Here is an 18,132-nt window from a genome sequence, read left to right as displayed (position 1 = left end):
GTTACAGATGTCCAATCCCTGACTGACCACTACCTTAACGCCGTGACCTCAATAATTAATGAGGCTGCTCCCATGCAGCTAAAAAGAGTCTCCGCTAAAATCTCCAACCCATGGTACGACGGGAGTCTCAATGAAGATAGACGAGCCATGAGATTGGCAGAGCGCACCTGGAGGGCAGCTCCCTCTGCACTACACCTGAAAACCCTGAAGAAAAAGAGAAACGCCTACTTCAGGAAAATAAAGCGCTCAAAAGCAAACTTCTTCAGCCGCCAGCTCGACCAAGCAAAAAATCGCCCTAGAAAACTGTTTGAGTTAATCAGAACACAAGCTAAGGAACAACCCCAACCTCTCAGTACTTTGCACGAAGTACCCTCCTGTCAAGACTTGGCCACTTTCTTTAACCAAAAAACTGACAACATAAAGAATGATCTCCGTGCTGACGCAAGACTCCACAACACACTCAACTGCATAACACCCACCGAACCTAAAAACAATGCAACATGGTCTACCTTTGAAACCTACTCCGAAGAAGAAATAGGCAAACTGCTCAGCACCTTGAAACCTTCCAATCACCTCACGGACCCCCTTCCTGCTAACGCTGTCAAAGATTTCACCCCACTGCTCCTTCCTCTCTGGACTAAAATCATCAACAGCTCGCTCCAAGAAGGAACCATCCCTGATTCCCTCAAAGTGGGACAAGTCACACCTTTGCTAAAGAAACCTACTGCCGACCCATCCGACCTAAACAACTACCGTCCCATTACCAATATTCCCACTCTCGCCAAATTATTGGAAAAATGCGCTCAACTACAACTGACTAAGCATATCGATATGTTTGATCTCCTCAACCCGCACCAATCAGGCTTCCGAGCAGGACACAGTACTGAAACTGCTATGACTCACATAATTGACGACGCCCTTCAAATCCTAGATCAAGGTGACACCTGCCTCCTCATCCTGCTTGATCTCTCTTCAGCATTCGACACTGTCAAACATGAAAAGTTACTCGATCTTTTGAGCACAAGAATGGGTCTTTCTGGGACTGTTCTCAAGTGGTTCACCTCCTTTCTACACAACAGGTCGCAGAAATTCAAGAGTAACAACCTGATGTCCTCTCCAATACCTGTGTCGTTAGGCGTCCCCCAAGGATCTTCCCCATCACCAACCTTGTTCAACCTAGTTATGGAACCTCTCACCACCTTGCTTCAAGCATCCAATGTACTTTTTCACATGTACGCAGATGACACCCAACTATATCTCAAATTACAATCCCCCAATGACATTTTAATACTGAATTCAACGATCAGAAGCACCCAATCCTGGCTTGCTGATAATCATCTCAAACTCAATGCTCTGAAAACAGAATTCCTGCTGATCACACCTCCCGCGAAGATCCCCACCACGCAAACCTGGCTTAAACAGTTAACGGCACTCGATGTCCAACCCATCATAGGGGACTCAGCGAAATCTTTAGGCATAACCCTCGACTCCAACCTTAACATGCAGCATCATATCAGCAAGGATACTAAGGGAGCGAACTTCCAAATCAATACACTGAGGAAACTTAAACCCTTCCTACCAGCCAAAGACTTCCAAACTGCAGTACAAGCTCTAGTAATCCCGCGAATTGAATATGGCAGAACTGCCCTCTGCGGTCTCCCGTTAACCAGCACTGCACCCCTAAGAGCCTCTCTAAACGCTGCAGCCAGACTCATCACTGGATCAAAAAAACACTCGCATATCACCCCTGATCTGAAAACACTGGACTGGCTGCCTTTTGAAGCCAGAATACATCTGAAAATCGCCTGCATGACTCACAAGGCTCTACATCTGAGCTCTCCCAGATACCTCACTCAGAAGCTGTCAATCTCTGGCGGCTCTAGAAACACCAGAGGCACAAACAATCTTCTGCTAAAACCTCGAAGATTCCGGAAGGTAAAAACATATAAACGCTCTTTCTCAGGAATGGCACCCAGGATCAAGAACTCACTCCCTCCTGAAACCAGGCTCATCTCCTCCCGACCTGTATTACTTTGTTCGAACGCTATGACTATGTATTTCACCTGTATTATTGTCACTACTGACTATCTATGCACTCATTTAACTCTGTTCGAACTCTATGACTATGTATTTCACCTGTATTATTGACGCTACTGACTATCTATGCACACATCTAACTGTTATATTTGTATTATTGATGTGTTGTATTACTTTGCTCCCTCACATACTTACCCTTACCACTTATTATGTGTAACCCCACTCTCTTGCTGGCATTCCCAGCTTTGTAAAGCGCTCTGATATCTGTTAAGATCTTGTTCGCGCTATATAAAACTATCAAAATAAATAAAATAAATAAATCCATATGGATATGTATATTTATATGTATGGATGTATGTATTAGTTAAGGTGGTTTTATTACAAGCTTGTGGTGGACTGCTACATAGAGATTCTAGCAACAATTATTACAGTGCAGATCTTCTCCCCGCGCTTGTAAGAGGCGGTAACCAGCATCAAAATCCTTCCCTATGATACCGGCAATTTGTGGCGTTTCATGCAACTAAATACCTTCCTGTAGTCTCGAATACAGAGTAATAACAACTCACCTCACCTATTGACTTGAACGGATGAGCCTCACAATAACGCTGTCAGGCCTCGTGCCTTTATCATAACATTTGATAATAAACACATCAGGCTATCCGCCACCATCATTAGCTTTCCACCATCACCAACTCAGGCCTGCTGCATTGAGCCGAAGCTCTACCACAAGCCAGAACGGGCAATGCCAGCACTCTCTTTGAGAGGAAACACACAATTTAGGCCCAACCAATCAAACCATATACTCATGGGAGCGTGCGGGTGGAGCCCGAGGCCCTCTCTCGGTAGTCCTGTGAATGCTCTTTTTCTGTTGATCCCATGAGGTCAGGGAGAGTTGCCCTGTCAAGCCAGGCCTAAAGATCCATGCCGATTAGTGTAGCCCTGGGTATCCCATGCTGCTCCCAAACACACAACTGCACTCTGAGGTCTAAAGCCAACGATGGAAGGGGAGGTGCTGGGACTGCAACACCTTCCTCGTGACTGCCTGCCTCCCGTCTCTGCTGCTGGCAGAAAACAAGCACTGCTATCTGAAACACGTTAACAGCATTGCAATGTCATGTGTGTGCTCCTGAAAGTTCAAGCTCAAGCTAATGAATATTGCTCCCACATGTTTATCAACTGCCTTGTTATACATTAAGTTGGCAGGTGTTTGCATAATATGTTTAAATGTGTAGTTTGTATGATGTGACGTGATTTGCGTGCTTAAACTGTAATAATACTTCACGGTGTTTAATGTACTACTGACGTAGGTACACACAGGTGTCCTCTCTGGGTTTGTGCATATTTGTATCGCATCTACAGTGGGGTGATGTGCACAGAGTGGTGCAACAATAGTCCCTGCAGCCCCCGCTGTGCGGGGAGGGCTCCGTGCACGGGAGGGCTCCTGACTGGGTCTTGAGTGTGGGGGGGCGTCCATGTACCTTGCAGGGGAGACCCCTCAAGTTTTATTACGTCACTGCGTGCACAAGAGCTTTCTCCATGATTTCATCAAAGTCCAATCAATGGTAATTGCGGTGCTGTGATGCGCTTAAATGTCATAGTGCTTGGCGGTCATCCGTACAGGGGTCTCAACAAACACTGGGGTTGCGTTTGTGGCGAGGGAAGTATCTGCCCACCCCCCTCGGAAGTTTAACTGTTTCTACAACGACTGTTAAAAGCCACATGGACAAGGACAATTTAAAATGTGTTTCTTTCTTCAAGTTTACATCAACAAACTGCATGGGATCACGAACAATCTGCCTGCTCTGTTCCTAAAACCCTGCTTGAAAAACTGACCTGACCTAAACTTTTGTTTCCTTCCTTATTTATTTGGGACGCCTCTCTCCTTCCTTTCTCCTTTCTGCATGCCTCTTGTATATGCGGACTCCCTTGAAACGCACACCTATCTTAGTTGATCTTTCTTTAAAGCCAAATCTCTGCAACCCAACCATGTTTATTCATTCCATCAACCATTTGCATCTCACACAGCCCTCTCTCATGATCCCACCCAAGTTGTTCATGTACAACAAATACATCGGATCCAATGCCTGGAATGGTTTCTTCGAGAGCACATAACTCACCCCAATAACCAATGGCTTGATCACTAACTTTGCGCTTCCGGGTAGAGTGCTATTCGCCGCAAAGCGCTTCAACGCCTCATCAGGGGTAGTACGTGCTATATAAATGCAATTTCAATCTAAGTCCATGGGTTGAACCCAGAGTGAAGCACCACTACGTGCCTCTGCCCCGATGCCTTTCGGCGTGCCACGAATACAGACCTAGTAATTCACTTCGACACAAGCGCTATGAATGCAAGAATGAATGAATGATGAAAGCACTTACTTGTAGCAGTCGTTGTTGAAGCGGTTGTAGCTTCCCAGTGCCGTTAGCGCCCCGAGGCCGATTGCATAGGAGAAGAAAATCTGTGTGCCGGCGTCGATCCAGACCTGGGGGGACAGGGGTAGGGAGAGTTCACAACAGAGCGCCCACAACGCACAGGTGTATCAGCCGAGCTGGTCACTGACGCTACCCCAGCCCTGCCAGAGCTACAGAAATACTGGCTTGATGTGTTCCTGACCTTTCCCCAGCACTAAAGGGAAGTGGTGACCTGGTTGTGGGTGATGCCCGTGCGCGCCTGCGACAGGAGCCCTGGCCAGTGACTGGCACGGCCAGGAGCCACCAGCTCACGAGAGGCAGAGCCTGGCCTCAGATTCACTGCCCCAGACCCATCGGAATTTCAGGCACCCACCCGACACGCGGCTGACTCCACACCAGCCCTACTAGCCTTTCAAGGAAACCAGTACAACATGTGCGTGAGTCTGCCTGTCCATGGCTAGCTGGGAGGTGGACAGCTCTGACCTGTGACTGACTCCACACCAGCCCTACTAGCCTTTCAGGGGGAGTACAACATGTGGGTGAGTCTGCCCGTCCCTGGCTAGGTAAGAGGTGGACAGCTCTGACATTTATTTATTTATTTATTTGTTAATTTAATGCAGTTTTGTATAGCTGTACCCAAAGGTGTCAAAGCGCTTTACAATAGAACCAAGTAAGTTACATAAGGTACTCGTGATGGAATTTACATATTAACAAGTTACATATACAATCACGATTATAAAAACGACAGGTGGCATAATTAGGGTAATACAGGGTCAGAATACATATTTACAATATTGAGCTCGGTTGAATGCCATGCGGGCATGACTGACTCTGCTCCAAGCCTGCGGGCCCTTCCCAAAGTCCACTCCAGCCTCCCCCTCCCCCCCTGGTGAGAGTGGTGTCCTTCAGGAGAGAGGCCCTTCCCAAAGTCCACTCGGCTGGGCCCCGCCTTACCTGTGCGTTGCCCAGTTTGGACCAGTCCGGCTTCAGGTAGAAGACGATGCCGTCCATCGCCCCGGGCAGCATGGCCCCCCTGATGAGGAGGATGAGGAGCACCACGTAGGGGAAGGTGGCAGTGAAGTACACGATCTGAGAGAGAGAGAGAGAGAAAGAGAGGGTATAGCGCTTAGAAGTGTGCTCAGCACAGGCCTAGTGTCAGCAGATAGCCAGGCGCAGACAGGCAACGTTGTTTCCCCAGGATCACACAGTTTGGTAATGAAGCCCTGGAAGACATCTCCACTGACAACAATTTCGCTTTACCAGAGGGCAGGTAGGGCTGGGGTAGAGGATAACTTCTTCCTGGCCAGCTGTTACCATTGCTCGGCAGTGCAAACTCCCCCACTGCCCACCGGTGCCTACTCCCCCACTGCTTATCAGTGACAGTTCTCTCCACTGTCTGTCGTTGCCACCCCCCCCACCGCACACAGTTGTCAACGGCTCCACTGCCCCTCGTTGCCAATTCCCCCACTGCCCACCGGTGTCAACTCTTCCACTGCCCACCGGTGCAAACTCCCCCATTGCCTATCGGAAGCACTTCCCTCCACTTCCAGTCGGTTCAAATCTCCCACTGCCCACCAGTGCCAACTCCCCCAATGCCTATCAGTGAAGGTTCCCTCCACTGCCCGTCTGCACCAACTTCTCCACTGCCCATCAGTGCCAACTAACCCACTGCCCATTGGTGCCAATTGCCCCACTGCCCACCGGTGCCAACTCCACCACTGCCTATAAGTGAAAGTTCCCTACAATGCCCACCGATGCCAACCCTCCTTACTGTTCGGTGCCAACTCCCCCACTGCCCACCAGTGCCAACTCCCCCACTGCTTATCAGTGACAGTTCCCTCCAGTGCCCGTCGTTGCCAAGTCCCCCACTGCCCACTGGTGCCAACTCCTCCACTGCCTGTCTGTTCGAACTCCCCCACTGCCTGTTGGTGCCAACTCTTCCACTGCCCACCGGTGCCAACTCCCCCACTGCCTACAAGTAAAAGTTCCCTCCACTGGCCACAGGTGCCATCTTCCCTACTGCCCATCGGTGCCAACTCCCCCACTGCTCATGGGTGCCAACTTCCCCACTGCCAATCAGTGCCAACTGCCCCACTGCCCACCGGTGCCAACTCCCCCACTGCCTATAGGAGAAGGTTTCCTACAATGCCCACCAGTACCAACCCTCCTTACTGCTCACTGGTGCCAACTCCCCCACTGGCCACCGGTGCCAACTCACCCACTGCCTCCAAGTGAAAGTTCCCTCCACTGCCCATGGGTGCCAACTTCCCCACTGCTCATCTGTGCCAACTGTCCCAGTGCCTGCCAGTGAAAGTTCCCTCCCTCCAGCAAGACTGACGTCATTGTGAGTGCCACACAAAAAGTGAAGGTGAGTACACGGCGGACTGTTTCCGGGCCCCCTGTCCGTCTTTCGACCCAAATGTACTCCCTCTCCCATACCGATGCCAGATAACCACCCCAGAGCAGGCACAAGTTGCGAAGCCTCCTCAACAGGCTCGGCAGAGAGGCCAAGAGAGGAATGGGCGTGGAATCTGAACCCCGTTCATACTGTTCTAGGCAGGATTCAGAGGCATTGGTGAGGAGTCTGAGGAGGCGGCTTTGCTGGGCCTTTCCTTTGAGGTCCTCTCAGGCCCTCACCTGGGGCCCTCAGGTGAGCGGAACGCATCAGCCAAGGTTCACAGAGAGGGGCAGTGCTGCGGGGCACCCCTGCTGCACGCCCACCAGGGCAGGAGAGGGGGCACTGCTGGAGGTCTGATGAGAGGACATGCATAAACCAGGCGCCCACTGTGTCACAAGCTCGATGGAAGTGAATATACTGCTGGCCAGGTCAGAGGTCACAGAATGAGCGCACCAGCCCAGAGTGTCATGAGCCCGTAGGGAGAGAGCATGCTGCCTGGCCAGGTCAGAGGTCACCGAATCGACCGCACGCGCCCATTGTGTCACAAGCCTGTGGTAAGAGAACAACCTGCCTGGCCAGGTCAGAGGTCACAGAAGAGCCATTGCAGGCGCCCATTAGCCACTGTAGGAGGTAAACGTGCTGCTCGGCCAGGTCAAGGGTTACAGAATGGGCCACACGAGCCCAGAGTGTCACAAGACCTTGGGAGGAGAGCGGGCTGATGGCCAGGGTCAGAGGTCACAGAACGAGCCCACAGCAACACAAGCCTTTAGAGTGGGGCAACAGTGGTGTCCAGGGAAGAGACCACAGAGTCAGAATCTCAGCAGCCAGAGGCCTCCGAATGGATGGGAACCCAAAGCTGCAGGAGGATTGGACGACCACAGCAACAGGCTGGGTCAGAGGTCGAATTCAGAGGTCATCAGACGGACACGTTCAGAGGGCACCATACTAGTAGTACTGAAAGCAAATGATGCAAAGTGTAAGGAAATCGTGCCTGGTCACCCCCAAAGTTCTGGACTTATGCTGCTGGCTTTTCGCCTCGAGTGCACTGAGGCGGGCGAGCCAGACCTCCGTGCCTGCGCCCTCGCCTTAATGTGTGAATGGTTGATTGACTTATACTCAAAAGGGAGAAGCTAACTTACTTGTAAGTCCCTACACCGTGGTACCCCGGGTCTGTAAGTTAGCGGGCCCCTGGGATAGCTTAGTAAAGAAAAGGGCACCCCAATAACCCCTTGTGAGCTCGGGTTTCAACCGAAGTAGGGGTCATTGGCCAACAAGGGAGTCATTTAGACACACACTTATTTGAATCTAAGTAGGTTGTCTGTCCCGACGGTGACAGTTACAGGTAAACGCAAGGCACGCATCCAAGTGGACGTGTGCCTTATGTTTCACTCTGTCACCATAGGGACTGTGCCTGCAGTGACCTGCTTGTGGAGAAGCCCACGCATGAGCCCAGCCGAAGCAAGAGGGTCCTTTGGCCGACCTCCTGTCCACAGACCAGGAAAAGCTGAAGAAGCCTGCTGGGGCGAGTTGGTAACCTAGATTCTCATCTCGCCGCTACTCGCCACCACGCAGCCCAAGGAATCATGACCCATTGCTCAAAACTTGCCCCTAGGTCTGGTCGACCAGGAGAGTTGTCAGAGGGCACCTTGGTCGCTCAGAAAGCAACTTAACACCAAAAGAAGGGAATCGTTGTACCCGGCGACTGGTAGCCCAGTGGCGACTGGACTTCTGCCAAGCTCGAGAGGACGTTGAGGGACGTTGACGCCTGTGACCAGGATCGCCTTGACCGAGGCATAGTCCGAGGAAGATCCTCGTCAGACACACAACATCCACAGCATCCTTGAGCATCTTCAGCCTCCTGTATCACTAGCATCAGGACCACTCCCATGATTCCCCCCAACACCAGCTCAGCATCCTTGAGCATCTTCAGAATCCTGCATCCCTTGCATCAGGACCACTCCTATGATTCCCCCCGACACCAGCTCAGCATCCACAGCGTCCTTGAGCATATTCAGCATCCTGCATCCCTCGCATCAGGACCACTCCCATGATTCCCCCCGACACCAGCTCAGCATCCACAGCGTCCTTGAGCATCTTCAGCATCCTGCATCCCTCGCATCAGGACCACTCCCATGATTCCCCCCGACACCAGTTCAGCATCCACAGCGTCCTTGAGCATCTTCAGCATCCTGCATCCCTCGCATCAGGACCACTCCCATGATTCCCTCTGACACCGGCTCAGCATGCACAGCATCCTTGAGCATCTTCAGCATCCTGCATCCCTCGCATCAGGACCACTCCACAGAAATCAATGGCAAGGAGTCACCAACGCTGGAACTGGACTGGAAGCTGATGTCCTTGTAGCGGTCGTTGTTTCTGCAGACCTCGCTGCTCCGCTTGACTGGTTCTCTACTAGATCTGGTCTCCTAAAGTAACTCCTAGCAACTGCATTGACACTTACCCAAGTTTTTATTGGAAATGTTTCTGTGATAAGCTTGTTGAATTTGCCTGTGCTTGTTTGTGATTAAGTGATGATTTAATAAACAATTAAAAATCTGTATGTCTGGGACCCACTGGTGTTTTTTTTTTATTTTGGTGTCAAAAAATGTTATACAAATCAGTACTATTTTTTATAAGTTGGTGTCAGACGTCTTGTTTTCTGTATTTCTTCCCTTGCTTTGGCGCTGTTTAAATGCTTTACACGGGTCCCTTGGTGTAAGCCTTGCTCCTCAGAGCCGCAGCTATACAGGGCTGAGCGAAGAGTTTGACACAAAGAAACTACTGATCCCAAAGGACGGGGGGGGGGGGGGGGGCAAGTGCATTACACAGTGAGGTCGCACAACCACGCCCTATAATACACTCCATTTCCTCAAACAAAGATTTAGGGAAGAGCTAGTGACGGATTTCAGAGGTCACCCTACGGGTCGAACCCTGCAGCAGAACGCTGTAGTGGACACGTTGAGAGGTCACCGAGTTGCTAGGAGACGATAAAAGCAGAAGACTGAACAACAGGTTCAGAGGTCATTGACGGGGGTTTCCCTTATTACTATGAGCTTATCTGGTCACACTGACATTTTGAAGAACTTGCTGATGGCTTGGTTCAGAGGCAAAAAAATAAAACGATAGACCGAATGCTGGATAAATCAAACATTCACCCCAGTCACAGGGATCAAGGTTTAATCCATTGTTTTTTTGCTCACTCTGCCACCCCAGTTTGAAACCAGCCATGTGCAAATCAGTCTTGACCCTGTGCCTCATGGGAACAGTCCAGACGGAACTGCCAGGCCAGGTCCTCCCTGGACCAGAAACAAGCATCCTGGGACCGGTTTTGGTTTGTCCATTTACAAAGGACAGTAACAAGAACCAATTAAAAAGATGGGCATAAAGTCGGCGGGGCTTAATGCCCTAATTCTGAATGCAGAATGCCTCCAAAAGTCAGTGCAAGCGCTGCCAAGGCCAGACCTGAAAAGGGTACAATGAAAACCTGGCATCTGCATATGGGAGAATAGGGGTGTGAACGCCAAGCAGGCGGAGGGGGGGGGGGGGGGGTATGGTAACTAGGATGTTTATCCTCCAAGCCAACCTCTCGCCAGGGGGCGCTCGAATATGAGGCTTTTACTGTATTTACTTGTTGTGCCAGAAATCTTCAAATATAGGCCGCCTGTGCTTTTAAAGAAAAAAAACTTGCAGTATGCATGTGTCACGTCCCTTCCAGACCGCGTGTTTACGACATGCATGATATATAGAATATGTACATTGCCCCAAGGCCACCTCCCAGCAGTGTGATCTGGCGCCATCCAGATCGCTTGTTTTTTTTTTAAAGATGCATGCCCTATAGAATATGTACATTAATCCTCCGCCTCCTCCCAGCCCCGTGGGCGCCCGGGCGCTGTGGGTTTGTGGTGGGCCAGCATCCTCCTGTGAATAGCCGCTTCTTTTGCTTCCAGTCCCCGCCGGTGGAGACGGGGGCGGTGCAGGGGAGCGGAGCGCAGTACGAGCGGCTCTGCACGTCCGCCCTCCCCAGCCCCTCCTTCTCCTCCGACCATAGGAGGAAGAAGAGGCCGAGGCCTGGAGGACGCACCTCTCACGCGCAGGCACGTGCTGCGCACCACCTCCCACTCCCCACTGTCCGGCGGGGCGCTGGTCGGCGCCGCCCTGTGGAATGTGGGGTCCCTGGGGATGGAAGAGGGGGCACCTGGGAGAGGCGCGCAGATCTAGGACCGAGCTCCGCCCTCTGCTTCGAACTTTTCCCAATCCTGGTCCAACCAATCCCCTACCGAGAGGCACCGGACTCGTAACCCCTTTCGACCTACATCCAAACCCCCCGCCCCAGCCCTCTTCTCACACCGAGGAATCCAACGCTCCGGGCCCCCACCCTACCATGGACCAGTCCGGCACCCCAAAACACCCACACCCCTGCTTTAGCTTCCCTTCCACCAGGGGCTCACACACCATCACAAACCCTCCAGCAAACCACAACCCACCTTCAGCTCCCCCTCTCCCCCCCCTTCAGCCCCTCCCCTTCTCAGTACCCTTCTGAAGCGAAAGGCTGTGTTCGGGGGCTTGCCACGAGCCATCCCTTCAAACGACTCAAGGACTCTAAGCCCCACTGCCAACCAGGGAGCCAATAGTCCCTGGAGGTGAAAGGCTCTGTAACCCTGTGTCAACCAGGGAACCATTCATTTATGGAAGTGAAAGGCTCTGTAACCCTGTGTCAACCAGGGAACCATTCATTAATGGATGTGAAAGGCTCTGTAACCCTGTGTCAACCAGGGAACCTTTCATTTACAGAAGTGAAAGGCTCTGTAACTGTGTCAACCATGGAACCTTTCATTTACGGAAGTGAAAGGCTCTGTAACTCTGTGTCAACCATGGAACCATTCATTTATGGAAGTGAAAGGCTCTGTAACTCTGTGTCAACCAGGGAACCTTTCATTTATGGAAGTGAAAGGCTCTGTAACTCTGTGTCAACCATGGAACCATTCATTTATGGATGTGAAAGGCTCTGTAACCCTGTGTCAACCAGGGAACCTTTCATTTACGGAAGTGAAAGGCTCTGTAACTCTGTGTCAACCATGGAACCTTTCATTTACGGAAGTGAAAGGCTCTGTAACTCTGTGTCAACCATGGAACCATTCATTCATGGAAGTGAAAGGCTCTGTAACTCTGTGTCAACCAGGGAACCTTTCGTTTACGGAAGTGAAAGGCTCTGTAACTCTGTGTCAACCATGGAACCATTCATTTATGGATGTGAAAGGCTCTGTAACCCTGTGCCAACCAGGGAACCTTTCATTTACGGAAGTGAAAGGCTCTGTAACTCTGTGCCAACCAGGGAACCATTAATTTATGGATGTGAAAGGCTCTGTTACGCTGTGTCAACCAGGGAACCATTCATTTATGGATGTGAAAGGCTCTGCAACCCTGTGTCAACCAGGAAACCATTCATTTACGGAAGTGAAAGGCTCTGTAACTCTGTGTCAACCAGGGAACTTTTCATTTACGGAAGTGAAAGGCTCTGTAACTCTGTGTCAACCATGGAACCTTTCATTTCCATGGAACCATTCATTTATGGATGTGAAAGGCTCTGTAACCCTGTGTCAACCAGGAAACCATTCATTTACGGAAGTGGAAGGCCCCGTAACCGTCTGCCAACTAGGGAACCATTCATTTATGGATGTGAAAGGCTCTGTTACGCTGTGTCAACCAGGAAACCATTCATTTATGGATGTGAAAGGCTCTGTAACCGTGTGTCAACCAGGAAACCATTCATTTACGGAAGTGAAAGGCTCTGTAACTCTGTGCCAACTAGGGAACCATTCATTTATGGATGTGAAAGGCTCTGTAACCGCGTGTCAACCAGGAAACCCTTCATTTACGGAAGTGAAAGGCTCTGTAACTCTGTGCCAACCAGGGAACCATTTATTTATGGATGTGAAAGGCTCTGTAACTTTGTGCCAACCAGGGAACCATTCATTTATGGATGTGAAAGGCTCTGTAACTTTGTGCCAACCAGGGAACCATTCATTTATGGATGTGAAAGGCTCTGTAACCCTGTGTCAACCAGGGAACCATTCATTTATGGATGTGAAAGGCTCTGTATCTTTGTGCCAACCAGGGAACCATTCATTTATGGATGTGAAAGGCTCTGTTACGCTGTGTCAACCAGGGAACCATTCATTTATGGATGTGAAAGGCTCTGTAACCCTGTGTCAACCAGGGAACCATTCGTTTATGGATGTGAAAGGCTCTGTAACTCTGTGCCAACTAGGGAACCATTCATTAATGGATGTGAAAGGCTCTGTAACCGTGTGTCAACTAAGGAACCATTCATTAATGGATGTGAAAGGCTCTGTATCGTTGTGTCAACCAGGGAACCATTCATTTATGGAAGTGGAAGGCCCCGTAACCGTCTGCCAACCAGGGAACCATTCATTTATGGAAGTGAAAGGACCTGTGCCAACCAAGGAACCATTCATTTATGGAAGTGGAAAGCCATTAAATCATCTGCCAACCAGGAAACCATTAATTTATGGAAGTGAAAGGCTCTGTGCCAACCAGGGAACCTTTCATTGATGGAAGCGAAAGAACATTTAACAGCCCTGTGCCTGGCAGGCAGGAATCCATTCTTAGAAGTGAAAGGCTCCATAGCGTCCTGTCTGCTAGCAAGCCATGAGTTGTGCCTGCTAGTGAGCCATCAGTTCATAGAAGTAAAAGCCCTATGTCTGGCAGAGAGTGAGCCATTCTCAACAGTGAAAGGCTACATGGTCTTGTGTCTGATAGCGAACCATCAGTTCATAGAAGTGAATGACTCTAGAGCCATCAGCCTTCCAAGCAGCCATTCTTTCATCCTCTTCCTCCATCTTAGTGTCACTTTTGAGTGCCTAACCCCTTCCATGCTTGCGTCGGCCAACGGCCGTTGTGAGCACTACCTTCGTAGTGCTGGGCATGTCCGTTGGCTGACGCGGGCCCGCCCACTCCTTTAAACCGCCGCACCGCGGTGGAATTGCCCCTGCGGTTAAGCGGTTAACATAGCGCGGTCTGTAGTGTATATGTTTCTGCACCACCAGATCACACCACCGAATGACATCACAGTGTATCCCGACACACTGCTGCGTAGCATCCCTGGCTCTGAAGCGCCCTGCCTCTCAGACTCGAATACAGAGGCCGCTGCCATCTGCTTCCTGTAAAGATGTCTGCCACGGCTTCCTGCTGGAGTGGGAAGGTTTGCTCTGCGCCTGCGCAATGAGGTCACAGCAGAGCTTGGCCTGCCCAGAGGCCCCAGTCTGCCTATCAATAAACCTGCGTAGAATGCAGGGGGGGGGGGCGGAAAAGAGCCCATCACGTCACATGCATCTCATCTGCAGACACAAGTAGCGCGCGAGCAGCGCGGCTGCAAAACAAAAGCGTTGGCAAAATAATATTGCATCGAAAAACATGGAGTGTGTTGACCAAAAGCAACATTACAGGGAGATTGTTCAGATAGGCAGTTAGCTCTGTTTTATAATAAAGAAACGATACGATTGGAGATTCCCTTTGAGGTTCGAGGTTTGCTTTGGATAAATAAAAGATGCGGGGCCAGTCTCAGATCACTAGGCGACCACCCTCCGAGAGAGGCGCGGGGCAGCATGTCGGGGAGGCTGGGGCAAATTTAATAGTTACCCAAAGACACACTACTGGCTGAAACGGGGCGCAGTGAGGTCACTCACACTCCAGGAGGGGTGAAAAGGGCACTTTATTTAAACAGGCGCGCATCACAAAAATGTTCCCAGGTATACTGCCTTACAAAACGAAAGCATCACTATAAAATGTTGTCACTCATTATTTCTAGCCGCCACCCCTAAAACCCGCTCCACACATGAGGTGCCCAGAAAGCATCCAAGTCACGGCCTACTGCACCCTCGAGATTGCAACACTTTTAACTTCCCCTCCTTCCGTTTCACAGTTCATCTATTAACGTCTACTAAACCTAACTTCCTATGACGTAACTTTGAACTTCCTGCCTTGATCCGGTGTGAGCTGGTTCACAGCCTCCCTTTCAGTCTGGTTCTCCTATTTCAACAACAAACTTATCTAAAGCCCTGTAGATATCTGGGCCAACCGCCAACCTCGCACCTGCTCATAGCGACAACCGTACATAGCCTTCAGCCCCTGCGCACCTGTCCCGCGTCACACTGCCAACACTGCCACAAAAGCCTGCCTCCCACTGCCCTGAAGTCTTAATCTAAGGGAAGGGCGGGTGGGAAAAGCTTCCTAGGCACCACTAGGGCTTTCAATGGGTACACCTACCACAAAATGGAGGGTGGCAGCCCAAAATGGCCGCCTATATAACTGGGGCTTCATCCAGGGGGGTAACACAGCCCCCCGCAGCCCCCGCAGTGCGGGGGGCCCCAAGCTCCAGGGGGGCCCCTCGGCACTGCAGTCTGGCCAGAGAGCTCCTGATTGAGCCTGGAGGGAGCCCCGCTTCGTACCGTGCAGGGATGCCCCCTCAATTTTCGCTAAGCCAGTGGCTACATCCTGTAACGGTGGTAGCCCGAAGAAGCGCAGCCGTCTAAACTACCCATCATTCTGCCAATGCCCCCGGGGTACAGACTCCCTATTCTTCATAGACATGTCTTCAGCAGCACGGAAGTCCTTTCAGCTGCGGCAGCGATGGGCACAATTAGCAGCAGGGTGGGAGAGGCCTTTACAAGGACCACAAACATAAGAATCACAGAAGGGGCACGCACGTACGCGTGCGCGCACACACACACGAAGCTCGAGGTTCAAATGGATAGATGCAACAGGAGATGGAGAAAGGAGACTTATCACCCATTCAATCGTTGGCTTCTCACGGAATAAATAATTTTTGCTACGTGATGGAATATTTATCGTCCATGCCCATCCAATCCTTGCCCCGTTTGGAAGGGGCAGTTCTAGGTAACACCCGAGGGTGCTCTGTGGGCCAATTACACCCCTGGCCTCTCTACACACAATTATTCAGACCTAGCATATGGCCTGTTTAGGGTGGCTAGATGGCTCTATGTATTTCAAGAACTGCATATGCAGTCGTTAACTTTCATTTTAGAAAATTTGGTAGTAAGTGTATTGAATTATTTAGTTTAACACTCAGAATAGATTGCTTAATTAGAAAAAAACTGTGTCTAAAAGATGGAGATTTGAAACTAGAAAGAAGTCTGTCAGCTCTAACTACGCTGCATCCTGATTGAATCAGTGATATCAGGATTTCTTTCCCCCCACAAGAAAAGACGTTTTGTGTTTTTTACGATGATGACAGTTTCACTTATTTTCATTCTCTGTTTTGTAAGAAATTGAATTTGTTTCCTTTTGGCATTTTCAAAAATATAGTTTAGGAAAGCTTGTCTTTTGAAATATGACTCTCATTACTTGTATTAGCCTGTGCTTACATTTCCCTACAGGTATAAGGGTCGCCTGCAATAACCGGTTGAGATGGAATATGCAGGAGAGAAAGCCGATCCACTGTAAAATCCATACATGAAACCTGTCCGTTAATACAGTATCTGCATCCAAGCCACTACCCATAAATATCTGGGCACACCATGGTTTCTGGAGGGCAGCGCGTGCCACTTGATAGAGTTGGCACTTCAAAGAGCACGTGCCCATCAGCACATGCAACAAGACGCCAAACGTCACCTGGCTTTTTCTAATTCGCAAACGGGCCGATTCTGAGAAGCTGCCCGTTCGCAAACGGGAAAAAGGCTTGATACATATGGCCCTATATCTCGAAAGGATTTGTCCCTAAGTCAACCCTGCCTGAGGCAGATAAGCCAATGGCTGCCAGAGACATGCAGGTGCGTCAGCCCTGTGCACTCTACCTCAAGGTAGCAGAAATCTGGCGCTGTCCCAATATGGGGTGAACCCCCTCTCCCCCATGCCCCGTCATGCAAGTCCTGCTATGCCTGGCTCTTTAATGCGGAGTCACCAAACGCCCGGTCTACAAGCGAACATGGATAGCGCTGCGAAACGAGACGTCCTCGCATAGCGACACTGCTGCGCTATAAAGGGGTTGGAGCTACACATACCTTCCCAGTCGACTTGACGCCCTTCCAGACACAGAAGTAAACCAGCACCCAGCAGGCCAGAAGGCACAGCAACATCTCCCAGTTGATGGGGCCTACGTCGTCCAGACCTGTGGAGATGCGTAAGACCTTATTCCTGCAAGAAAGAGCAGAGGGTGCAGATGGGTGAGCAGGGGTGAGGGTAGCACAGAGGGCAGGGGCTGGGGGAGCACGGAGCAGTGCATTCCAAGGAGAAGCCAAGTTTATTGTACAGAATATGGGGGGCTCACATAGACAGGGGCGCACCAAGGGGATAGCCCGGAAGAAGAAGAAAGCGAAAACAGGCTCAGTGCCCCACCCCGAGTGCAGAACACCCCGAATGCAGAACACATGGGTGGGCGGAGGAGTGGTTGAGAACCGCTGAGAGTGCCCCCCCCCCATATCCTTAGTGTAAAAGAGATTGACTCAGAATCATATTTTTTTATCCTTTCCCTTGGACATGGCCTTGGCTTTCACCACACACCCTCCACCCCCAGTGTAGACCACCCAACTTAGCAAGCCACCCTTGGGGAGGGGGGTGGGGACTTATTTACATAAACATCATCTAAACATATACCCAGTCAGGGGCCGGGGGAGAGTGGCATACACTTTGGAGCAGAGTGGGGTATGGTAACAGGTCAAGTCAGTGTCTGTCTTGGGGAGGGGTCCCGCCAGTCCAGGACACTCGATTCTGGACCTCTAGCAGGCTGTGGTTCTGAGTGTCCTCTCACTATGGGGAGGGCGGCTCCTGTGTGCCACCAGGGGAGGATGGTGGGACCCTGACGCGCTTATGAAGATTGTCTAGTATGTCACGTCACAATAACTGGGTGATTTAACTGAGTCACTAGCAAGTTAACGTTGTGTATGAGAGGTAACAGGGCACAACAACCGCTGGAAAGGCCTCAATGGTCCCCACCATTGCTTAGAAAACATCTAACCCTCAGGTGCCATGAAGGTCTTAAAAGGGCCTTGCACGGCTCCGCAGGAGACCAGCGAAGGCTCATTGGTCCTGCTGCTGTAAGTGGCCTCTTACAGAAACTATCTTTTACCAATTTTAAGGTCGAGCCTAGAGTCAGCGCGCATGCGCTGCCTGCAAGACTTGTTGTACGGGAGTATGGCATCAAAGCCCCCCGCCACTCTCCGCCCATATTTGTCATTGGCTTGTGTCATTGTCCTTCGTAAATGCTGGCATCTGAGTTCTAAATAGGTTTATTAGTCCTTCCTTAGTAC

The 18,132-nt window shown here is 50.6% G+C and overlaps 1 protein-coding gene across 2 annotated transcripts in view; it reads right to left on the bottom strand.

Moving 5' to 3' along the window:
- The window catches only part of SLC6A8 (solute carrier family 6 member 8), a 169,145-nt gene that overhangs the window by 37,776 nt on the left and 113,237 nt on the right, over positions 1-18,132 (bottom strand). For both annotated transcript variants that reach the window (XM_086940218.1, XM_086940216.1), the window contains exons 4-6: positions 16,888-17,020; positions 5,404-5,538; positions 4,417-4,520 (exon numbers count right to left, since the gene is read on the bottom strand). In XM_086940218.1, coding sequence (XP_086796344.1) covers positions 4,417-4,520; positions 5,404-5,538; positions 16,888-17,020 — 372 coding nt within the window. The remainder of the gene's footprint in view (positions 1-4,416; positions 4,521-5,403; positions 5,539-16,887; positions 17,021-18,132) is intronic.

This window comes from Lissotriton vulgaris, chromosome 10 (genome assembly GCF_964263255.1).
Source record: "Lissotriton vulgaris chromosome 10, aLisVul1.2, whole genome shotgun sequence".
Classification (NCBI taxonomy): Eukaryota; Metazoa; Chordata; class Amphibia; order Caudata; family Salamandridae; genus Lissotriton; species Lissotriton vulgaris.
Note: the sequence above shows the minus strand (reverse complement) of the source record. Positions and strands in the feature narration are given on the sequence as shown.